Source organism: Thalassophryne amazonica, chromosome 14 (genome assembly GCF_902500255.1).
Source record: "Thalassophryne amazonica chromosome 14, fThaAma1.1, whole genome shotgun sequence".
NCBI lineage: Eukaryota > Metazoa > Chordata > Actinopteri > Batrachoidiformes > Batrachoididae > Thalassophryne > Thalassophryne amazonica.
The window spans coordinates 35,720,151-35,744,952 of record NC_047116.1 but is presented as its reverse complement, the minus strand read 5'-3'; the positions used below and the strand labels follow the sequence as shown (position 1 = coordinate 35,744,952).

The following is a 24,802-nucleotide window of genomic DNA, read 5'->3' as shown; positions in this document are numbered from 1 at the left end:
CACTGGGGAGGTGATAGTCTAGATATTAAAGTGGTGAACTTGAGACTAGAGGATACTCTTTGATTCTCCATTAAACTGGAAAGTCACGTGGGTCCCTTGAACAAGGTTCTTATCCCAAAGTTGCTCTTGGTGTGTAGTTCACTTCCTTGCATGGCACCAGGCTGACATCAGTGTGTCTGGGTGAATGTGAGGCATCATTGTAAAGTGCTGCGAGATATGCAGTCCACCATGCAGTTTACCATTTGCTGAAAATGGCCTGTGTTTATCTTCACTTTCCTTTCATAGTTTTCTGTTATTCTTGACTTCAGTCTGATATATAACATCATCTTTAGCAACTTTTGCAGTATGCTGCCTGTATGGAGCTAAATGTGACATTCATGGACATGATTTCAGTGCCCACTCTGGGATTGGAGTGTGTCTAATTTGTTGATCTCAGAGTTGGATCTCTGCTGTTTGCTTCATCAGACAGTGACCTCCAGTGGGCAGAGTTGAGGCAGTTTATGAAATTAACTGGAATGATGATCAGCACCTCCAGGCAAGGCTCTCGATTTACCAGTTAATTGCCACAGATACAGTTGACATGGGTTTGGGGTAGTGACCAAAAGAAGAAAATCACAGACAGACGTGGCAGAAATAAGGTTCCTCCATAGGTATTTGGGATACCAGTCTAGGACAGGGTGAGAAGTTTGAATGTTCATGAGGGACTTGAAATTGAACTGCTGCTCCCTCACCTTGATGGGAGCCAGCTGAGGATGTTTGAGCATCTGGTGAAGATGCCCTGGTCGGTTTCCACGCGAGGTCTTCTAGGCAACCCCCATTACCAACTAGCCCCCCACTGTATATGCAATGGTACCAGTTATACCAAAAAGTCTATTCTGCATTGACGCAAACATCAAATTATTGTACATAACAGTGGACTTCAGTACAAAGACAGATGTTTTCACCTCAGCCTCAGGAGGTGACATTTAAAGTGTCAGCAGATGTGCCAACATCTCAGACAATTCACACCTCAGCTCAGTCTCACTTAAGTTGTCATACGAGTGGACTTCAGTGTATAGAAAGATGTCACCTGATGAGACAAACTTGATGTGGATTCTTACCTCAAATTGTGTAATCATTTACTTTGAGAACACTGGTGTAATTTTCTTATTTGTCTTTGCTACTGCTGCATTTCCCAGTTGATAAGAATGGGCAAGATGTGATTACAGTGACATTGATGGTTGTTTTTTGTTTTTTTGGGGGGGGGGAGGGGGGGGGGGTCAATTCTTTGTGCACATTGTGTGACAGTCATGCTCTTCCTTTGTCCTTGATAAATATTGGTTAATCAGGTAGTATTTTCTTCTTTGCAGTTTTTATGCACAGTATCTGTCCCAGATGTTAGTTTGAATTGAAATCCTTCCACTGTATCGTTGTGGTTTCAGAGCAGTAGGTTGGGTGTGGAGGCCGTGATTGCCCTGATGGAGGCTTCTCCTGGTACACCAGCCTGTGTAATTGGCTTGGCGGGTAATCAGGCTGTTCGTCTGCCTCTTGTGGAGTGTGTGGAGATGGTGAGTGTCCGTCATCTTGTCTCTAGCCTGGCTACTTCTATTTCCCTGTGTGTACTGTCTTGCTTTTCAGTTTTTCTGGTAGTATTTGTAGTTTTAATGAAGGCACTTTTATTGTTGTTTTTACTGTGCCATCATTTGCAGACAAAAAAGGTGCAGCTGGCCATGGATGAGAAAAGGTTTGATGATGCAGTCAAGCTGCGTGGAGGGTAAGAACCACAATCCATCAGTACATAGATTTGAGATGTTTGCAAATGTGAGACAGTCATCTTCTTAAACACTTTGCTTTATTCATCATTCACCGTTTAAAGTACTCAGTATTTGTATGCTTTATTTGTGCTAGAAAATGAGACATGTCACTCAACTCCTTGTCTAGAATCTAGTTTTCTTTGTGTTTGATTATTGTGGAAACATAAAATAAATCCAAACTAACACTACACGTTGTTCCTGCAGGAGTTTTGAGAACAACTGGAACATTTACAAGCTTCTTGCCTTCCAGAAACCAGCCCAGGCTCAGGTTGGCAATTACAAAAGTACACATTGTGTATCAGCAAACATCACACCTGCACACAGTTGTTTAGTTAAACTCAAGTATGCAAAGTGATTTTTTTTGTTTTCTTTTCCTCAGAGTAATCGCTCTGTAGCTATTCTGAATGTTGGAGCTCCAGCTGCAGGAATGAATGCAGCAGTGAGGTCTGCTGCGAGAGTAGCTATCGCTCATGGATACAAGGTCTACGCTGTCAATGACGGCTTTCAAGGGCTCGCCAATGGTATGGTAAGTCCTTCCTACAGCTGTCCCCCTGTACAGTAGATTTTAGGAACTAGCATCTTGTTAAGACAGTACCTATAATTCAGTTTAGGTAATCCCTGGGGAGGACGATTTCTTGGGATTGGTTCCAGATGTTAGTCTGAATATATATATATATATATATATATATATATAAATCATTTGCAGCTAGCCATAAAATTAATTTAAGTGAATAATATGAATGCATTTCCATGAACTGTTAAATTATTTATATATAGTAGATGGTTGTTGGTCATGATTTATTACAGGCTTGGTCCACATCGTTAAAAATCACATGATGACTTCTCCCAAACACCTGTTGAGCATAAAGGTGGATACTGGAGGTGTGTTAGAATGAAGTAACTTATTGGACATGGACTGTAAAATGTTATTTTGGCCCATAGATAAAGCTAAGGATAATGTGCTGTAATACTTATAGGTGGAGATAAAGACATCTCACCTTCACTTTTCAGAAGCTGTCACACTGCTATCCATCTGTATTTGCAGTATGTGGTATTTACTGATAAGTTACCTGTACAGTGCAGGGAGTTCTGAAGAATGGAAGTTTAATTACTAATATGTCGACGTGTTCAATTCCTGGTTTGTGCTTCACGCTACCTATGTCTTTGGACAAGACATTGCACCTGCATTGTTCCCGTTCACTCAGCATGCATACCAGCCTTGGTTGGGGAAGTAATCTGAGGTGGACTGGTGTCTCTAGAGGGAGGAGTTGTACAGTTTCATCTGCTTCATGCTACAGTGTTCAGGGATAAGGATTGGGCGTCAGGACCTTCTTAGGACTGACTTCTTCTTCATCTAGCCTCTGACCGACACTTGTCTTTGTGCAGGTGAAAGAGATACTCTGGCACCATGTGGCAGGATGGACGGGACAAGGAGGCTCAAAGTTGGGCACCAAACGGTAAAGAAAACAGCATCCTTGAACTTAAGCAAAATAAAGATATGTAAGTAATTGGAAAGTGAGACATACACAGTAAAACTCACATATAATGGACTCAGATAGACCAGTGAATTTTGTCCATTAAAATCAAATCTGCTATATGTATAAAACAGATAAAATCTGTTATATGTATGTAACAAATTATATCCGCTTCTCGCATATAAAAGATCAGTTACCGGTTGTGGAAATCTTGGATCTTCATGACCAAACTTCCGCGCAAAGAACTCTCTTTTATCGAAGCATCTCCTAATCAGTTTGTGTCTGGTAAAACTCATTTCTGCCAAAATCAAAGAAGAAGGCCTGTATCGACATCCTCATATGTAACCTTTCTCACACTCTTTTTCGCCCCGGCCTGTCTTGCAACTTTATCAGGATTTTCAGTGACGTGAATGATCTCCTCTTTCTTTCACAGAATTTTGCTCAAAGTCTGCTGCTTAAGCCCAAACTTCACTGCAGTAGCCACCGGCTTCATTGCAGGATTAGCCTCACCATACTGGTGGTTGGCTCTCACTGCGGTATTGTATCACTTCCTGTTCCGGAGCACAGCGGTGTTTTTCTGTATCTGTTAGCTGTTTAATCTGCGCAGTTAGATTGATCTAGTTATCTAGATTACGATTTGTTTCCCAGTGTAATCTTTACGTGCCTTAACTAAAGCACTCCTTCTGCTGAATCACCTCTAAATTATTTACACATTATTCACTTTGCGTGTTTTTAGGAATCCGCTAGCTTAGCGTAGCTACTAGCTCTTAGCCGATTTAGCATGGCGGCTTCTCCTGTCTCTCCCGCACGTTTCTGCTCTGGGTGTGAAATGTTTAGTTATTCCTCGGCCTCCTTTAGCAGTAATGGTACTTGTAATAAGTGTAGCTTATTCGTAGCTTTGGAGGCCAGGCTGGGCGAATTGGAGACTCGGCTCCGCACCGTGGAAAATTCTACAGCTAGCCAGGCCCCTGTAGTCGGTGCGGACCAAGGTAGCTTAGCCGCCGTTAGTTACCCCCTGGCAGATCCCGAGCAGCCGGGAAAGCAGGCCGACTGGGTGACTGTGAGGAGGAAGCGTAGCCCTAAACAGAAGCCCCGTGTACACCGCCAACCCGTTCACATCTCTAACCGTTTTTCCCCACTCGGCGACACACCCGCCGAGGATCAAACTCTGGTTATTGGCGACTCTGTTTTGCGAAATGTGAAGTTAGCGACACCAGCAACCATAGTCAATTGTCTTCCGGGGGCCAGAGCAGGCGACATTGAAGGAAATTTGAAACTGCTGGCTAAGGCTAAGCGTAATTTGGTAAGATTGTAATTCACGTCGGCAGTAATGACACCCGGTTACGCCAATCGGAGGTCACTAAAATTAACATTAAATCGGTGTGTAACTTTGCAAAAACAATGTCGGACTCTGTAGTTTTCTCTGGGCCCCTCCCCAATCAGACCGGGAGTGACATGTTTAGCCGCATGTTCTCCTTGAATTGCTGGCTGTCTGAGTGGTGTCCAAAAAATGAGGTGGGCTTCATAGATAATTGGCAAAGCTTCTGGGGAAAACCTGGTGTTGTTAGGAGAGACGGCATCCATCCCACTTTGGATGGAGCAGCTCTCATTTCTAGAAATCTGGCCAATTTTCTTAAATCCTCCAAACCGTGACTATCCAGGGTTGGGACCAGGAAGCAGAGTTGTAGTCTTACACACCTCTCTGCAGCTTCTCTCCCCCTGCCATCCCCTCATTACCCCATCCCCGTAGAGACGGTGCCTGCTCCCAGACTACCAATAACCAGCAAAATCTATTTAAGCATAAAAATTCAAAAAGAAAAAATAATATAGCACCTTCAACTGCACCACAGACTAAAACAGTTAAATGTGGTCTATTAAACATTAGGTCTCTCTCTTCTAAGTCCCTGTTGGTAAATGATATAATAATTGATCAACATATTGATTTATTCTGCCTTACAGAAACCTGGTTACAGCAGGATGAATATGTTAGTTTAAATGAGTCAACACCCCCGAGTCACACTAACTGTCAGAATGCTCGTAGCACGGGCCGGGGCGGAGGATTAGCAGCAATCTTCCATTCCAGCTTATTAATTAATCAAAAACCCAGACAGAGCTTTAATTCATTTGAAAGCTTGACTCTAGTCTTGTCCATCCAAATTGGAAGTCCCAAAAAACAGTTTATTTATTATCTATCGTCCACCTGGTCGTTACTGTGAGTTTCTCTGTGAATTTTCAGACCTTTTGTCTGACTTAGTGCTTAGCTCAGATAAGATAATTATAGTGGGCGATTTTAACATCCACACAGATGCTGAGAATGACAGCCTCAACACTGCATTTAATCTATTATTAGACTCTATTGGCTTTGCTCAAAAAGTAAATGAGTCCACCCACCACTTTATCATATCTTAGATCTTGTTCTGACTTATGGTATGGAAATAGAAGACTTAACAGTATTCCCTGAAAACTCCCTTCTGTCTGATCATTTCTTAATAACATTTACATTTACTCTGATGGACTACCCAGCAGTGGGGAATAAGTTTCATTACACTAGAAGTCTTTCAGAAAGCGCTGTAACTAGGTTTAAGGATATGATTCCTTCTTTATGTTCTCTAATGCCATATACCAACACAGTGCAGAGTAGCTACCTAAACTCTGTAAGTGAGATAGAGTATCTCGTCAATAGTTTTACATCCTCATTGAAGACAACTTTGGATGCTGTAGCTCCTCTAAAAAAGAGAGCTTTAAATCAGAAGTGCCTGACTCCGTGGTATAACTCACAAACTCGTAGCTTAAAGCAGATAACCCGTAAGTTGGAGAGGAAATGGCGTCTCACTAACTTAGAAGATCTTCACTTAGCCTGGAAAAAGAGTCTGTTGCTCTATAAAAAAGCCCTCCGTAAAGCTAGGACATCTTTCTACTCATCACTAATTGAAGAAATAAGAACAACCCCAGGTTTCTTTTCAGCACTGTAGCCAGGCTGACAAAGAGTCAGAGCTCTATTGAGCTGAGTATTCCATTAACTTTAACTAGTAATGACTTCATGACTTTCTTTGCTAACAAAATTTAACTATTAGAGAAAAAATTACTCATAAACCATCCCAAAGACGTATCGTTATCTTTGGCTGCTTTCAGTGATGCCAGTATTTGGTTAGACTCTTTCTCTCCGATTGTTCTGTCTGAGTTATTTTCATTAGTTACTTCATCCAAACCATCAACATGTTTATTAGACCCCATTCCTACCAAGCTGCTCAAGGAAGCCCTACCATTATTTAATGCTTCGATCTTAAATATGATCAATCTATCTTTGTTAGTTGGCTATGTACCACAGGCTTTTAAGGTGGCAGTAATTAAACCATTACTTAAAAAGCCATCACTTGACCCAGCTATCTTAGCTAATTATAGGCCAATCTCCAACCTTCTTTTTCTCTCAAAAATTCTTGAAAGGGTAGTTGTAAAACAGCTAACTGATCATCTGCAGAGGAATGGTCTATTTGAAGAGTTTCAGTCAGGTTTTAGAATTCATCATAGTACAGAAACAGCATTAGTGAAGGTTACAAATGATCTTCTTATGGCCTCGGACAGTGGACTCATCTCTGTGCTTGTTCTGTTAGACCTCAGTGCTGCTTTTGATACTGTTGACCATAAAATTTTATTACAGAGATTAGAGCATGCCATAGGTATTAAAGGCACTGCGCTGCGGTGGTTTGAATCATATTTGTCTAATAGATTACAATTTGTTCATGTAAATGGGGAATCTTCTTCACAGACTAAAGTTAATTATGGAGTTCCACAAGGTTCTGTGCTAGGACCAATTTTATTCACTTTATACATGCTTCCCTTAGGCAGTATTATTAGACGGTATTGCTTAAATTTTCATTGTTACGCAGATGATGCCCAGCTTTATCTATCCATGAAGCCAGAGGACACACACCAATTAGCTAACTGCAGGATTGTCTTACAGACATAAAGACATGGATGACCTCTAATTTCCTGCTTTTAAACTCAGATAAAACTGAAGTTATTGTACTTGGCCCCACAAATCTTAGAAACATGGTGTCTAACCAGATCCTTACTCTGGATGGCATTACCCTGACCTCTAGTAATACTGTGAGAAATCTTGGAGTCATTTTTGATCAGGATATGTCATTCAAAGCGCATATTAAACAAATATGTAGGACTGCTTTTTTGCATTTACGCAATATCTCTAAAATCAGAAAGGTCTTGTCTCAGAGTGATGCTGAAAAACTAATTCATGCATTTATTTCCTCTAGGCTGGACTATTGTAATTCATTATTATCAGGTTGTCCTAAAAGTTCCCTAAAAAGCCTTCAGTTAATTCAAAATGCTGCAGCTAGAGTACTGACGGGGACTAGAAGGAGAGAGCATATCTCACCCATATTGGCCTCTCTTCATTGGCTTCCTGTTAATTCTAGAATAGAATTTAAAATTCTTCTTCTTACTTATAAGGTTTTGAATAATCAGGTCCCATCTTATCTTAGGGACCTCGTAGTACCATATCACCCCAATAGAGCGCTTCGCTCTCAGACTGCAGGCTTACTTGTAGTTCCTAGGGTTTGTAAGAGTAGAATGGGAGGCAGAGCCTTCAGCTTTCAGGCTCCTCTCCTGTGGAACCAGCTCCCAATTCAGATCAGGGAGACAGACACCCTCTCTACTTTTAAGATTAGGCTTAAAACTTTCCTTTTTGCTAAAGCTTATAGTTAGGGCTGGATCAGGTGACCCTGAACCATCCCTTAGTTATGCTGCTATAGACGTAGACTGCTGGGGGGTTCCCATGATGCACTGTTTCTTTCTCTTTTTGCTCTGTATGCACCAATCTGCATTTAATCATTAGTGATCGATCTCTGCTCCCCTCCACAGCATGTCTTTTTCCTGGTTTTCTCCCTCAGCCCCAACCAGTCCAGCAGAAGACTGCCCCTTCCTGAGCCTGGTTCTGCTGGAGGTTTCTTCCTGTTAAAAGGGAGTTTTTCCTTCCCACTGTAGCCAAGTGCTTGCTCACAGGGGGTCGTTTTGACCGTTGGGGTTTTACATAATTATTGTATGGCCTTGCCTTACAATATAAAGCGCCTTGGGGCAACTGTTTGTTGTGATTTGGCGCTATATAAAAAAATTGATTGATTGAATTGATTGATAATTTATTATATAATATTTCCTGTGATAAGTGAGAGTTTTGTGTTGATTTGGGCATCGTGCTCCACACTTGGCATTTTCTCACTCAACATCAGCCTAATGAACACACGCTTACAGTCAGGAGGTGCTGGACGATCTACGGGGAATCCCCAGCATCAATTAGACTTGTGTATTTCCTTGTTTAAATGCCTGACCTTGAATAGGGGCCTGCCTCATTTAAAACTTCATCTGAAACAATAAATGCCTGCCTTAAATGAGCGCCGGGCATTATGTGCATTAAAATAAGATTACGTTTGGTCAAGTCACTTTTTTCTAAGTCCATTGAGGAGTGGTACTTCTCTGTGGCCATGCAATGACGTCGACGTGCGCGTGACCCTTATAAAGTTCTCTGCCTTGTTGCTGGGCATCTTAATGCAACTTACCACAGGAACGGTGGCTTTTTCTGGATAAATTTGTCGCTCAACAAGTGCTACTTCTTTATACATTCATCAACTTCCAAACCAGTGGTACAGTATATACAATTTCCCTCCATAAATTGCAGGTCTTTTTGCGACTTTGTCGTCTTTAGATTCTGTGCTGTATAGTTGGTCTTATTTGCAGACTTTTCTGCCAAATGTTCCTCTATTTATCCATGATTGAAATGTAAACGGCATGCACACTGCAAAAACCTTTAAAATATGATGGGACAGGATTGAGTGAAACCAGAAAAGTGACCAGTCAAAGCCCTTGTGGTTGCCGTCATTTCGACCGGGTTATGGGGAGGGCTCGCAGGGGTTTTTTATCTAAAGCGGTTGTCTTTGGTTCACCACACCCGGGGATATGTGTGAAACTGACTGCAACATCATATTACAGTTCAGGCAGTAAGCAGCATTTTGTTAATAATCGCCGGTCTTCAATTACGCCCTGCCTCGTTTAGGTCCCGTGTGTGAGCATCATTTGAAAAAAATAAACGCCTGGGCTTTTAATCAAGGAAATACGGTACCCACTGTCCTTGAATCGGCTAGTGTCAGTGCTAGTGTCTCTGTTACTGAGCACGTCCAGACTGCTGTGTGTATATGTGAGGGGTTTTTAATGGAAATGCATTGTGATGGGACGGGGCGTTTTGTCCAATGTGAGCAAAAATGTGTTATACAAAATCTAGTATATACAGTGTTTATCACATGGAAAACTAGACAGAAACATTGGGACGTTTGATTTTGTCTGGCGAGTGTGAGTATCCAGTTTATGATGTCGGTTTAGGGGAGTTTAATTGTGTGTGTGTGTATATGTGTGTGTGTGTGTGTGTGTATATGTGTATATATATATATATATATATAATCGCCCTATTGACGTTTCAAATCTTGCAAAACTTTGGAGGGGTCACCGCTCTGCGAGATGTCGTTAACATTGAGAATTGCATTGAGACGCTCTGATCAGGCGGCACTTTAACTGCTGCACATGGACAACAGCATTAACATCACAACAAAAAACTCTTTGTATATTGTGCCTAAAACTCTCCTGAATAGTCTCTGGGTTTTAGACATTCTTATTCTGTTTTATGTAAACGTGAGAAGCTCAGGTTGTTTCTCCGTTATTTTCAATGGGAATCGCTGTGAGCTGCGATCGCTTCCTGTTCATGTCGTTCTGGAGGAAAGTGAATTTTGCTCTTTAACGTTCTGATTATTGTCCTTTACAACATTGTTTGTCCTCTTTGTTCCAGAGTGTTTTTATGTATGTATGTATGTATATGTGTATATGTGTATGTATGTATGTATATGTGTATGTATGTATATGACACGGATTATTTGGAATATGTGTTTTAGCAAGTTTTCAGGGTTTCATGCATGCGGCCTCTTATTGACGTGATGAAAAGCATAAAAATGTACATTTTGTTAGTGTAATGTTCATTTGCAATTGTCAACATGTGAATTCTCTGTTTAGTCCGCAGCAACCCTCTGGCGTGCAAGGGGTTATAGGATATCTCAAGAGGGCGAATTGACACTCTTCTCACAAAGGGAGATTCAGTGTCTGTGGATTATGATGGCTTTTTTTGAAAAGGATCAATATTTTAGCATATTTGCATTTGTCAGAGGTATGCGCTCTAATAAATGTGGCTCTAATCTCTGATTAATATCCTTCATCAGAACCCTTCCAAACACATGCATGGCAGAAATTGTGAACACCATCAGACAGTATGAAATCTCAGCTCTGCTTGTAATTGGAGGGTTTGAGGTAGAGTATAGCGCAGAATAATAACTCAAATGCAAATGACTTCTTACTAGCAATATTATGAAACATTTCATTCTTGTTTTTCAAAGGGGTATCACGGTGTGCTTCAGCTGTTTGAAGCCCGGAATCAGTATGAAGAGCTCTGCATCCCCATGTGTGTTGTCCCTGCTACCATCAGCAACAATGTCCCCGGAACTTACTTCAGCCTGGGAGCTGACACGGCTGTCAATGCTGCCATGGAGGTGATGAACAGATTCCAGATCAGCATGCTGGCCTTAACGTGACGGCTTAAAGGTGGAGACTATGTAATATGAGAATGTCAGAAGACATCCCAGCAAATAATGAGCTGTGCTGCTGTATATTAGGTTACAGCGTTAAGCTTTAATTTTCATCTCCAGAATATCAGTAATTGCATATAAGTCCTTTAATTGCTACACTCTTCTTTCATGCTCCAATTTCACTGGGATTTTCTCTTCAGGGCTGCGACAAGATCAAGCAGTCCGCCAGTGGCACCAAGAGGCGTGTGTTTGTTGTGGAAACAATGGGTGGTTATTGTGGCTATCTGGCAACCTGCACCGCTGTGGCTGTGGGTGCTGACGCAGCCTACATCTATGAAGAACCCTTCAACATCCATGACCTGAAGGTGGACAAAAAGCTCAACTATTTCTCACTAATGTTGACAAGTTTCCACTTGTTCTGAGGGCCACTGTTGAATGTTTTCTTCTCTTCAGGCCAATGTTGAGCATTTGGCTGAAAAGATGAAGAAGGACATCCAGCGAGGGCTCGTGTTGAGGTAAATAAGAGCCACACACACCATAGTGGAATGAATCCCCAACACAGTTTCAGTGGGGGATTTTACAGCCCATATTAGTATAAATTAGGATGACATGGAAAATGGCAATTAAAAAAAACTTTAGTGGTTATTTCGTTTGTCCTTTGCCAATCACACCTAGTCACTACTTGCCCTAAATTGCGCTGTACCAGGTTTTTTGGAATGTGTTGCATGCGTGAAATATGGGAATGGATGCATATTAACACGCATTTGAAATGGATGGGGGAAGATCACTTGGAACCTTGTTTCTGGAAAAGACAAACCCAAAGGAGAACAACAAGGGTCTTGTCTTGAAAGGATGGCGATTAGTGTGGTGCTGAGCAGTCGTCCATGGCACTGGTTCTCAAGCCGATCCTCGATTACCACCTAACCTACCCATTTTGCTTCTCTTCCTGCTCTTCCACAAGCTGATTAGCTCATTCAGCTGTTCAGCCAATCAAGCTAATGCTGTGTTTACACATAGGCAGGATGCATTACGAATGTCATATTTGCATCATTCTTGGCACATTCCTGGCATTCTTAACGTGACTTAACGCATCTGAATAGATTTCTTAATAGTGCATATTGGTGTGATATTCGTGATTTTCATGGAGCATATTTTTGGCTGTCAGAAAATCTTCCACGAATGTCACGCACCACCCTCATTTTGTCTCATGTCGTGGAGGTCGCAACTGAGCGTGTTGATCCGTCTTGATGAGTGGTGATCCTTAATAGAGCGTGACAGCATTCTTCTGTGACGTGTGCACAATTAAACCCTGCTGCACCACATTCAGTTTCATTGCTGCAGTATGCTGAAGAAGGACAGTAACGCCAAGTCGGCTAAAAATTTTATTCCAGTGCTCATCAGCATGCTCCTGGAGGTGTTCCACCTCCTACTGTTGCTGTGCCTGATGTTTGGGAAAGGGAGCAAGACAGGAGCCGCGTGGAGCCACACATCTGGCTCCCTCCGTCTCCTCCTCCTCTCTGCACCACTCCATGGCACAGAGCCCAGCTAAGCATGCAGTCACAAAGTTCTTCTGCAAACTGTAGCGATCTGAATTCTTCAGCAGCTGATGGATGAATATGGGTGTGTGTGTGTGGAGACAAATCACCTCATTCACAATGTGACAGAACGATAAGCTGCTCCATGCAACAGCGCGGAACATTATTCTTGACCATGCTTAATGGTTCATGATAATTCGCCAGCAACTCATGCCATTAATCGTAACGCGTGGTAACAGGTTGCAGCAGTTTCTGAGGAGACCTGATGCCTCTGCCTCGAATCATCACATTCGTGATCAGCGGCCAAGAATGTATACTTCGTGGCATTCGTGACTTGTCGTTATGTGTAAACGCAGCATAACAGACACCTGACTGAGCTAATCAGCTTGTGGCATAAAAAATGTGTAGGTGAGGTTGTACCTGAGCAGTTTGAGAACCATTGGTCTTCACCTGGCCACCTGGAACATCTTTTCTCTCAGTAAGGTTTTCCATCCAGTACATTATCTAGAATAATCCTTTTTTTTTTATTTGTGGAGGCTGTTTTAAAAGCTTGTATTTAATCTACTGTTAATAAGTTCCAGGAAAGGGTGATGAGCTGATACATGAAGAAACAGTAGAACATCCCAGGAAGTGAACCTCAGAACACAGTCGACCATGTCTTTGGTATATGTAGTCAGTGTTGTTTCTGCTCATCCTCCATACCCATCAGGCTAGGAAAATTAAAATGTCTCTATTTTGTTTTTAACATTGTGAGATAGGCTGTTAATGATCTCGGCAGAGATACAGTGCTGTGCACATGTTTTAAGCATCCTAGGATAGATTTTTCTCCAGAGATTTTGTAGCAAACACCCAAGTGTTTGTGTGTGGTTTTTTTTTTGGGGGGGGGGGGGGGGGGCACATTAAATGTGCTTACTTTGTATAGCTGACTGGCCTTGTTTTTTTTGTTGTTTCTGTTGTTTCCTGGCTAACTTCATTCTCTCTCTACAGGAATGAACAGTGTCATGAGCACTACACTACAGATTTCATCCACAAGCTTTATTCAGCAGAGGGAAAGGGGATCTTTGACTCCAGGGTCAATATATTGGGACATCTTCAGCAGGTTTGGAGCAGATACTAAAGGGATCATATTGTGCAGAGTTATGTTATATAGGCAGATATTATTTGGAGGTTCATATGCAAAAATCCTCACAATCCTGTCCATCTAATCTTTTCCTGTAACGAGCAAAATTCAGATCTGAACCCGCCCCCAACTGCTGTGGGATGTGGTGAAGCTCTGGAATCCTGCTGGTACTGCTAGGGCTGAACTCGCAGCTGTGAGCTTTAATACACTATGGGCCTTATTTACTAAGCATCCAGATAATGAATGTGAAATTGCATGGACAGTCCAAACTTTTGTGTATTTGGGTGGAGACAGGTTTGCTGGTGATTACTAAGAATAAGTACACAAATGATATTGTGCAGTAACATGACATAGACAGTGGAACATAATGACTATTGTGCATGTGTTAGTGGCCAGACTAAAGCTGGACTAATTTCTGATGCGATTTTTCACTGGGCTGAGGAAGAACAGTCTTTTTTTTTTTTTTTTTTTGGAAGTATCACAGACTGTTTTTCCAAATTGACTGAGAACAATTTTGGACTCCTATTTAAAGTTTATGTTTGACTGTTGATGTCAAAGCACCACACCAAAATGTAAGTCCCATTTTTGTTTATAAATTAATATATCAAATGACAAGCCTCTATTTTAGCCGTTATATAAAACAAATAATGAATGTTTTTGCATTCTTTCAGTGGAACAAATATTTAATTCGATGCAAGATGGAACATTCCATCTTTCACCTCATGAAAGGTCCACGTTGATCATCTGAAATAGACTTGTGTATTTAAAGCGAAGCAGTGTGTTCATGTATTTTTAAAAGATAGCGCTGTGTTGGTCTCAGCCTTGCAGACCAAAATACTGGACCGAGCGCTAACTTGCAGCTAAGGCTCCGGTCCTCACGCGACCATTGATATAGTTCTGTTTCAAATATTAAAACCATTCACACACTGAAATGTAAAAATATAAAGTCTTAATCTGACCTGTTACATCATTTCAGTCTGATTCATCATCATAGCCTGATTGTAAGTTGTCTTTGTTTTGGAAGATGACGTCTGGGAAATATTTTAATTCCTTATTGTGGAAATTACTGAAGAAACACAGCATTTGTAAAGACGTTCCTCGTCACAGTGGTCTATCCAGGCGTCCACCATCTCAAAAATAAATTCCCCCCAAAAAAAGCATAATAATGCCAATAAACTTAGTGTTTTTAAAGAAGTCCCTCGATGTTTGTCTGCTCTGACTACGTTTGTCGGTGTGTAATACAGGATGCAGCGCTTTGTCTCCCCCCCAAATATCAACCAAAATAAGTGAACGACAGGAAGTGAACCTCACCGGGTCATTGTAAACAGAAACCCTTTCAACAATGAAAAACATAATGGTATTAACTGCTTATCATTATTTTTAAAATAACGATTCTGTGCCGGAACATAATAAATTATAAAGTTTCTGGTTTCGTTTTTATTCTTAGCAAAGTACCAAAAGTTTCTGTTTTTTATTGCACAAACTGGTTTAAAGCTTTGCAGAGAAGACATCACATCACCAATGTTCAACCCATACAGACTCATGGGATGCACAGATGTGCACTCAGACAGCTGTTCACAGTTCTTTGCATTCTACCAGCAGAACACGGTATAATTTGTCATTTCTTTAAATACTGTGGCTAGCTACAGCAATAACACAAGAGAAATAAGAGATTTTTGATTGTTTGCTGTAATAGTGCATGAACATGTTTTATGCATTGTGCATCTTTGCGCACAGCTGTAATATCCCGCATAAACCCTGATATGTGAATCTGTGTTACACATACATTTATTCTTAAAGAAACAAGAACAAAGTTAATTAATTAATTAATTAATTAATTAACAAATTAATTATTTTTTAAAAAGCTCTGTGTTCATAGAGATTTATTTTTTCCTCTCTATTTAAGGAAGTGGCAGCATCTTGGCTGCTGAAGCAGCATTCGGTCAAGTTCAATAAATTGGTGCCAAGGTTTCAAACTCACAAAATACAGATGTTATCAGCACCTCCTAAATTTTCTTTTGACTAATAAATCATGTTGCATGTGCAGCCCACTCCTATTTGCTTGTTCCTTCCCTGAACTTTGATGGACAAACCCCAAATTGCATATGCATGACTGCAGTCGCCCGAAATGGTAAATACACACTATTTTGCACATTTAACAGACACTGTCCCTGTTACATTCTGTTAGTAACTCAGAATGCAGATGCATTTGAGTGCAATGGTGTTTGTGCACATTTTACCACACACAACCTTTAGTAAATCAGGCGCTGTCTGTTTTTAAGATAATTGATGTGCTGTCATGCTAGTTTGCTGAAAGTGATGTACTGAGAATTATTGCCACAACTTATGCTTCCTTTGTGTTTGTTTACCACAGGGAGGCGTACCTTCACCTTTTGATAGAAATTTTGGCACCAAATTAGGTGTGAGGGCGATCCAGTGGATTTCCAAGACGCTCACTGAGAATGACCGACAAGGTGAAGTACTAAAGGTTGACAGGATGAATACAGTGCTTGTAAATGTGTGACTAAAGCCAAGTTCCCACTCTCATGGATATGCATCACAGGTCATAGTCTGCAGTTGTGGCAAATGTGAAACTCACGGTTGTACACAAATATGATTTAGTATTTTTGAACATTCTGAAAATTTAGTCACCTTTGAAACAAAACTATGGCACGATGGAATATCTCATTTCAACATGCCTGGAAAAACATAGGGTTTTCCCAGGACAAGGTTTCATACTGTGACCTGATGGGATGCATATTTGTGAAACTCAGACTGGGGATTAACTTTGACTACGGTCACACAGGAATGATCTAACAGTTCTGCTTGTTCTCAAACCAGGACGTCTGTTTGCCAACACGTCAGACAGTGCATGTTTGCTTGGCCTTGAGAAAAAGCTCATTTCATTCATTCCAGTCAGTGAACTGAAGGCGGTGACCGATTTTGAGTAAGCAGTGCAAAATCCTCAATGTTCCTCTCAAGTACTTCTCTTATTTAAGCCTGGTTCACATGGCAAGATAATTAGGCCGATATCTGACCCAGTCTTCCCATTCCGACAATCTTAAGGATGCCCCGACAATTGTGATGACGCTAAAGATAATCTTATCAGATATTCCTGCCGTGTGTGGTGTGTTAAGAGCACTCTGATCGGAAGGACGTTAGGGGCGCTCTGAACGCAAATCGAGGATATTCAGTGTCGGGGATATGTTGGATTGTCTTGGCCCGATATCGCAGCGCGTGTTGTCCTCTGACCACAAACGATCACACAGCCTGCTGAATGTGACATCTAGCCAATCAGAAAGCGAGGTGACGGACATACGGAGCAGAAAATAAAATCAAAACAGCTGTTCTGACTTACCAGAAAGTCCAGTGATCGTGCAGTCTCCACTCCTTTAGTAAACCTGTTAGATCTATGATTTTTTTTTTTTCTTTCTCCACGTGTGTGGTCTCTCAGGTTTCGGAAACCTACAGATAATTTTAAATCCTGCCGTATGAACCAGGTATTAGTTGTCATTAGCAGTATGACAGTGTAAGTGCCAATCTAAAGACTATGTTCTGCTTGGCAGGCACCGGATACCCACAGTCCATTGGTGGTTCAGCATGCGGCCAATGCTTAAAATGTTGGCCAAATACCAAACTAATTTCAGTGAGTATGTCCCAGGAAGAGTTCAGCATGTGACCCAACGCTCCCTCAGCTTTGACCCAGGGTTCTAGGCATAAAAAAAAACACTTGTGGAAGTGCAAGTGCAACATGTGCACACTTTAATGACTTTTCTATCACTCCTGTTTTTAGAGCTACTCTTATGATGTGCTTTTATAATTTTAAAACAAAAATCCATTCTTTTTTTATCAGTTTAAATATTCATTTATAAATGTCTTCATTTCAAGTTTTTAATCCTATTGCGTTCCCCTAAAATAAATGTTGTATAGAAGTAATCCTTGTGAAACAATGGTGTCAAAAAACAATACTGTGGCAGATCTTCAGATTGTTGTCAGTTGTGGCACATGAAAGTAAATATTGTAACTGAAGTATTCATGGTGATAAATACAGAATCTGAGCGAGAACCTGAAATGTTTGTCTTGTTCTATTTTCACCTTAAAGTTAGAGCTAATATATTTGAGGAACCTTGTGTAACTTGCACGGAAGTAAAATTTGGACTGCTTGAGTAGTTTGTGGTGTAATGCCTTTTATGTTTGATATGTAACTGTTGGCCTCAGTGTGACCATCTAAAAATTACTGTTAAAAGAAAAAGCAGATCTCCCATTCCATGTATGACTGAAACACAACTTGTCATAAATGTCCAAACTGAACAGCAATTCTTGAGATATATATGTATGTATGTATGAGAGGGAGAAAAGAAAATCACACCGGTTATGACGTTATGCTTTGTATTATTTGAACAGTAATATCTTCAATAAATTACTCTTAACAATGACACTGTTGGTGTTCCTTTGAATGTGATATTAAGAACTATTAAGTGATTAACTTGAACAAATGTTATTTAATATTAAACAAATACAGAGAACATTTCCAACATTAAGTCATCTCTGGCAAACTTCAATTAGATTTTAAACTGATAAAAAATTTCAAATTCTGCAACCTTTTAAACCAAATTATTAGGATTCTCTTAAAACTCTCAAAAGTTGAATGAAAATGGAAAATCATCTCCAGAGCTCTTGTCTTTGTCAGTAGTAGATGTTTTAGGGCTCTTGAAGGAAAAGGAAAACTGAAAGTCTTCAGTCTGGTTGGGTTGGTTAAACAAGAACTCGGGACCTGTAAAAATAGACGTTTATCACAGTTAAGATAATGTGTCTGTACTACAATATTATGTTCACAGAAATCCTTAGATTTACCAGTTGAGGATTTGGCTTCTGTTTTCTGAAAAGACATGTTGACACAATTTATTGCTTTTTCCCCAACCCAAGCAGGTTTGTGTGAAGTAAAGAGCCCAGTAACGGTGCAGTACCTTATCACTGAAAAAAGAGCCAGTGAACGGGAAAGCCGAGTCCTGCAAAGACAACGTGTATGAACATCTAAAAGAAGACGGAAAAGTTAATCAGTCCTTCGGTGATTCAGTGATGTTTCCTTCTCACCTCTTCCTGTGGTGAGCCCATGTCGAACCCAAATCCAGAAAAGCCTGGGGTGTTTGGGTTAGAGTTGACAGAAAACAGGAAGGCTGGAGATTTGGTATCGGATGCCCCGTGACATGGGGAGAAGGTAGCAGGACTCAAGCTGAAGTGAATACAGTGACAGTTTTAAGAGCTTTGTGAAGACTACCACAAGTCAACTAATCTGGTATCATTAGGCATCGACTAGTCAATGACTAATCTTGAGAAATTAATAAGATCAAGTTTAAACAGTGACACTCCAAACTGACCTAATTTAAAAAACAAAAACATGGAACTACAAGTAGAAAACATTAACACAGCGAACTACATGGAAACAATATTTGTGGTACTAGATTCAAGATATTTATTCAAAGCTGTAAAGTGAAGGGAGTGCTGACTGCTGGTGGATGCTGGCCTGTGTTGGCTACTGCTGGATCTCTGCCCTCGGTGACACAATGTCTTCAAGTGTACTCCGTCTCTGATTTTGATGCAAGGGGCGATTGAGAAGTTTTGACTCTTAACCAGAAAAAGTAGGGCATGGTTCTGTATCTTTCGCATTCTGAGACAACAACATTTCTTGAGAATGTGAAGTCTTGACTCACTGGGTGCAGTGTTGAGAAATGTTGGTGTCTCGGAGAGAACCATGCCCTACTCTTTCTGGGTAAGGCTCAAAACTTCTCAATTGCCCCTCGTAATTGTGCAGGTAAAGACCAGTGAGCACTGAAGCCATAAAAATACACGACTTAAAGCAGTTGTTTAAATTAGTGAGAAATCATTCTCTCAGAATTAACAGACTAGTTGACTTCACGAAAATTAGTTGACTAGTTATCGATTTACTACTAGTCTGAACTGTAATTTTTCTGTAACTGATTTGACCTTTTATAGAATTGTGCAATAAAAGAAAAAAAAAATTACTTGAAAGGGAATGTTGGGGTTGAGGGTGCAGTGTTCATTCCAATGGAAGACTGTGTACTAGCTCTTGATGATTGAGGAAGAGCAGTGATGTCCTCATCTTCTTCGTTTGTACAGAATGGTGCATTCTCTTCCTCCAGAACGTCTCTTTTCTTTATCTCCTCGTCTTCTGCCTGTGTTCCTAACAGGGTGGACTGCTCTCTCTAATCAGAAAACATCAGTCAGAAAATGGAATCATCAAACATAATGTACATCCTAACGCATGGTTATGTTACAATCATCAAACATATCAATTTATTGATTTATAAATTTGCCCTTAACCAATTTATGCTCAGATTTGTTTTTATAAGTGGAAAAAGTTGCTTTAGTACCTTTGAGATTTTTTTATTGTGAGTAGAAAATGACAGTGATACACTTCGGCAACAGTTTTTGCCAGTGGGGCAAAACGGGTTAAACAACTCAACAGAAATCTTCAGTCACTGGATTAAATTATTTTAGATAACCATATTATTTCTGTAGACACATTGCTAGACATGTTTACATTTTTTTTTTCTGCTTTGGAGACTGCCATTGCATTAGGGTGGAGATAGTTTCAGTGGTAACTACCTCACTGAATAGAACATACCTGCTTGATGAAAATTGGGCAGCCTGATCCTTTAAGCTAATTCTGGCTTGTTAGACATCACAACTACCAGTACCAAGACCTGTACCTCTTGTTCTAGTCCATGATCCTGCTCCTCAGCCTCCATCGGCTCTGACTGATCTTGTTCTGAAGAAATAAATGTTTTACTGGCAAGGTTAAAAGTGATACACATAATACTATATGTGAAGGTGCTATTCAGTCAAATTTGTTTTCCCTCCAACATGCCATGAAGGTGCTGATATGACTGTAGCTTGTGGTTTGTCTCTTCTGTTGGGCAGCCGGCAGGGGTATCGTGGATATTGAAATCCTCCTGAATCTCATAAACACCTTTATCTTCAGACAGTTGATGCCCATCCTGCAAGATTTATTGTGTATTTGTAATATCATGGATACTTTGATTTTAATAGTACTTCTAACGTGAAAAATTGACTTTGAAAGCACTAGGGCACCTTTGGCTGGTTGACATGCGGGTAGATGTCAGAATAACTGCCCTCTGCCTGGTTATCAAATTGTTGCATTGGCTCATTTACAGGCTGCTGGGACGAAACACTAAGAAGACGAGATGCAATTATGGAAAGAAGAAAAAAGTCTTACTGTAGGTAATGTTTCATAACTGTTTTAAAGATACCTGTCTGGTTCTTTGTCAGTGGAGTTAGAAATGGCTGCTTGACCTAATCAGATAGAATTCAAGTGAAGAATTTAATGACATGCACTGTTTTGGGGTCTACTAGAGACACCTTGTCATTAAAAGGTTATTACCCTTCAGTTTGTCCAACTCCTGTTGCTTCATTGTTATTTGGTCATCACAAACCTTGATCCGACTCTCAATCTCCTCTTTTTCAGCCTGAGTCATGAGGAGCTTTTGAGCCAGGGGATTTTGGGTATAATATTCTTTGTGCTCCTGGAATGTCTTCCTGCAGCTTGCAATCCTCTCTTCATATTCTCTCCTTGATCGAGTACAAATGATGAACTGGTTAGCGACCAGTGATGTTTTAATACAATTCAATGGGGCAGATAAGTGGACTTACATGTCATGATTGTAGCTTTCTTTTCTCTTATCCAGTTCAGCTTTGAGGGTCTGCTCATACTGAAGAAGTAGGCTGTTAGTCACTTTCACACTAAATGGAACATAAGTCATAGATAAAAATGCAATGTTTACGTTGTTTCATGAATTAACATTTCCTTAACCTAAGAATTTCCTTATTGCTTTGAACCAAATCTATTAAGTACTGTGCATCATCATGTATCGCCTTGAATCCATGTTTCTGCTAAATTGTCATACCTTTTGGCATCCTCTTTTTTCTGTTTGACAGCATTCTGCAGGACCTTAATTTCATCATCAAGTTTCTTGATGTTTTTTTGGGTAGTTTCATTGTAGGACCGGTTCTCAGCTATGTCATCCCTGCAAACTGGAAAACACGTAAATGAAATGCAACACTACAGTGTACTATCACCTGACCTGAAATAATGGCAAATTATTTGATGGATATGAGAATAATTGATTGAGAATAATAAATTATTTTAAAGCTACTTTTTAAAAAAAGGCATACTCATATTCAAGAGAGTCTGCTTAATTTTTCTTTATAATTGTCAACAGCTCAAAATCATGAAACTACAATACAACCCCACATCAGAAAAATTTGGGGATAAAAACAGAAAAATTCTTTCACTTCTGTTTCATTGTAGATGGTATGAACCCAAGATATTTTATGTTCTTTTGTGGTTAACTTTATTTCTTTTGACATGCATCCATTCCTGCATATCAGGCTTGCAGTACATTCCAAAAAAGGTTTCTGCATGCCGATTTCGAATAGATTTTTATGCCGTTCCTGTCACAACTGCACACTGCATTTGATCAATGTCACTTAAAACTTTACTGTGTAAAAGGAATTATGTTAACCTTGACCAGAAGCAGTACTGGCATCACTTGGTACCCTCAATGCTGAAACATCTCAAGTGTTGTGAGAAGGAATGGCAACATTGCAAAGTGGTAAATGTTTTAGTGTCACAACTTTTTTGAGAATGTATTACAGGCTTGAAATACAGGAAAAGATGTATATAAACAAATTAAATGAAGCTGAGGAGGTAAAGCACACACACAAAATATCGTGTAGTGGTGCAGCTTAGCTAAAATTTCCATAACAATTGTGCATTTTGTGATAAAGGTACACAATTCAGTACACACATAGCCAAAGGTATTCCAAATAAAACTGGATGCGGTGCATCCTAGAAAATATTCACAGCGCTTCACTTTTTCCACATTTTGTGTTACAGCCTTATTCCAAAATGGATGAAATCCATTTTTCTTCCTCAAAATTCTACACACTATATCCCATAATGACAATGTGAAAAATGTTTTGACATTTTTGTAAATTTATTTAAAAAAAAAAAAAAATCACACGTACATAAATATTCACATCCATTACCATGAACCTCAAAATGGAGCTCAGGTGCATCCTGTTTCCACTGATCATCCTTGAGATGTTTCTACAGCTTAATTGGAGTCCACCTGGGGTAAATTCAGTTGATTGGACATGATTTGGAAATACACACCTGTCTACATATAAGTTCCTGCAGTTGACAGTGCATGTCAGAGCACAAACCAAGCATGATGTCAAAGGAATTGTCTGTAGATGTCTGAGACAGGATTGTCTCAAGGCACAAATCTGGGGAAGGGTACAGAATCATTTCTGCTGATCTGAAGGTCCCAATGAGCACAGCGGCCTCTGTCATCCGTAAATGGAAGAAGTTCAGATCCACCAGGACTCTTACAAGAGCTAGCTGCCCGTCTAAACCGAGTGATAGGCCGAGAGGTGACCAAGACCCCACTGGACACTTTATCAGAGCTCCAGCATTCCTCTGTGGAGAGAGGAGAACCTTCCAGAAGGACAACCATCTCTGCAGCAATCCACCAACCAGGCCTGTATGGTACAGTGACCAGACAGAAGGCACTCCTTAGAAAATGGCACATGGCAGCCCATCTGGAATTTGCCAAAAGGCACCTGAAGGACTCTCAGACCATGAGAAACAAAATACTTGGTGTGAAGCATGCCCGTATATAGAGGGGGTTCAACCGAACCCCCCCCCCCTCTTATACTCACTCGACTGGTAAGCACTGAAAGCCGAGATAGGCATGTCCCAACTTGTCCTTTAACACTCCGAAACGGAGGTGTTCCTTTGTCTCGCTTCATCAGCGAATCGGTCGTGGCGCGCGAACCCTCCGCGCGGCTTTCCATGACAAAATCTCTTGTTAAAAGTGAAATCTGCCGGAAAATGGCTGATGTCCAGCTCTTGTGATAACCAGAGAAATTGCACACGACGGTCCCGGCTCCACACAGCCATCCGTTTAGAAATGATGTGGTGGTTTCTGCCTCTCGATGGCGGCTCGGAGCGTGGCGCGCCATGCGCCATTGTGGGCCATCCTTAAAGCTGTAGTAACACTCCTTATTCTCTGTGAAGCCCGTAAAATTTTCACAGAAAGCCAGATAAATTTTTCGAATGGTTTCCAGCTGCCTGTCTCTAACAGTTTCTGGAAAAATTCTGATGGAAAAAAAGCCCAAATCATTCCACCATTTCCTCGCAATGAAACGACGAGAGGGGTGGATCAGTGCTCACTCAAAGCCTGCCCACAGGCAAATGACGCAACCGACAGGCGTGGAAAAACTCACGCATGCGCACGAAGGTTCAAGCTTGGCTGACGTAAAAACATATGAATCAAATCCATATATTTTTTGCATAAAATAAAAAGGTCAGATTCTTTTCTTACAGACCTCGTATGTCATGTATGACTGCACCTGATGTTTATTTCTATTATCAATGTTGATTAATTGTTGGGGTCTAAAAATATTTTTTTTAAATTAGGAGGAAAAAAAAAACCCCGCATAAGGTCAAGAAAATATATTTAAGTATCTTGTTTGTATGTTACCTGAGGGAATGCTGACTACTTTAGTTGTGTTGTCTTGAAGGCACGCTTGAAGTTATATAAAAAGAAGATGACATTTTTACCTTTAATTTCTTGGTTGAGTTCATTCTTCTTTTGGGCAAGAAACCGTGTCTGAAGAACTACACCATACGATACAAAGAAAAGTATATAGCTCATAAAACTCTACTTCTAGATTAGCATAACTGCAACAATAGCATAGCCTAATCTTACTTTGAAACATGAACAAAATATGAAACAATAAAACTTACAGTATTGGTCTGAAAAAAATATCCACTGAACTCACCAAGTTGAAAGAGGAGGTTGTCGATATCACACAGGGAAACTTCATTGTCCATTTTACAGCATTTGCAAGAGCTAATTACAGGAGCTAAGGAGCTAACAGCTAAGGTAGCTGTCCACAGCTGCTGCAGTAGCACACAGTCGAAAGCTTCAAACACCTGACTTTTAATTGATGTAGTTTAGTCTAAAAAGTATATTTAATGATGAATAACTGATGAGTAGTTTTGTGGTTACATTGTTAATTCAGATAACACCAGTAGAAAAAAAATTTTAAATGTCTCCATTAGCTTAACAGATGGTTCAGTAGTTAGCTGGTAGGCTTTTAATCTGTGTTTTTTCCGATGCTGTTTAGATATTTA

At 40.4% G+C, this 24,802-nt stretch overlaps 2 protein-coding genes across 4 annotated transcripts in view; one reads left to right on the top strand and one right to left on the bottom strand.

Moving 5' to 3' along the window:
- Positions 1-17,284, top strand: part of pfkla (phosphofructokinase, liver a) — a 53,948-nt gene extending 36,664 nt beyond the window's left edge. Inside the window, exons 10-22 of one of the 2 annotated variants that reach the window (XM_034186537.1) lie at positions 1,422-1,547; positions 1,689-1,753; positions 1,998-2,061; positions 2,173-2,319; positions 3,180-3,250; positions 10,540-10,627; positions 10,714-10,866; positions 11,103-11,267; positions 11,356-11,417; positions 13,425-13,536; positions 15,932-16,031; positions 16,399-16,504; positions 17,124-17,284. In XM_034186537.1, coding sequence (XP_034042428.1) covers positions 1,422-1,547; positions 1,689-1,753; positions 1,998-2,061; positions 2,173-2,319; positions 3,180-3,250; positions 10,540-10,627; positions 10,714-10,866; positions 11,103-11,267; positions 11,356-11,417; positions 13,425-13,536; positions 15,932-16,031; positions 16,399-16,504; positions 17,124-17,271 — 1,407 coding nt within the window. In that variant the 3' untranslated portion in view covers positions 17,272-17,284. The remainder of the gene's footprint in view (positions 1-1,421; positions 1,548-1,688; positions 1,754-1,997; positions 2,062-2,172; positions 2,320-3,179; positions 3,251-10,539; positions 10,628-10,713; positions 10,867-11,102; positions 11,268-11,355; positions 11,418-13,424; positions 13,537-15,931; positions 16,032-16,398; positions 16,505-17,123) is intronic. The other variant, XM_034186536.1, reaches the window with a different exon arrangement.
- Positions 17,285-19,671: 2,387 nt separating this feature from the next.
- On the bottom strand, positions 19,672-24,543 carry LOC117524722 (protein SIX6OS1-like). 2 transcript variants are annotated; one of them, XR_004564839.1, is made up of 9 exons: positions 24,448-24,543; positions 24,227-24,283; positions 21,504-21,630; positions 21,250-21,339; positions 20,981-21,168; positions 20,850-20,892; positions 20,671-20,770; positions 20,289-20,576; positions 19,672-19,781 (listed from the first exon to the last, which is right to left on the bottom strand). XR_004564839.1 is itself a non-coding variant. In XM_034186538.1 (8 exons), the coding sequence occupies exons 1-8, from the start codon at positions 24,497-24,499 to the stop codon at positions 20,421-20,423; spliced, it is 813 nt and encodes a 270-aa protein (XP_034042429.1). In that variant the 5' UTR covers positions 24,500-24,543; the 3' UTR covers positions 20,119-20,420. The 2 variants fall into 2 exon arrangements, 1 of the variants encoding a protein (XP_034042429.1); XM_034186538.1 differs by lacking the exon at positions 19,672-19,781 and having other exon boundaries at positions 20,119-20,576.
- Between the last annotated feature and the right edge of the window lie 259 nt (positions 24,544-24,802).

Excerpts from the sequence above, each read along its gene's own strand:
- LOC117524722 (XM_034186538.1), bottom strand. The coding sequence starts at position 24,499 with ATGGACAATGAAGTTTCCCTGTGTGATATCGACAACCTCCTCTTTCAA. Across the intron at positions 20,893-20,980 it reads GGAGTTGGACAAACTGAAGG|GTCAAGCAGCCATTTCTAAC; the intron begins GTAATAACCTTT and ends CTATCTGATTAG. Across the intron at positions 20,577-20,670 it reads CGCATGTCAACCAGCCAAAG|GATGGGCATCAACTGTCTGA; the intron begins GTGCCCTAGTGC and ends TAAATCTTGCAG.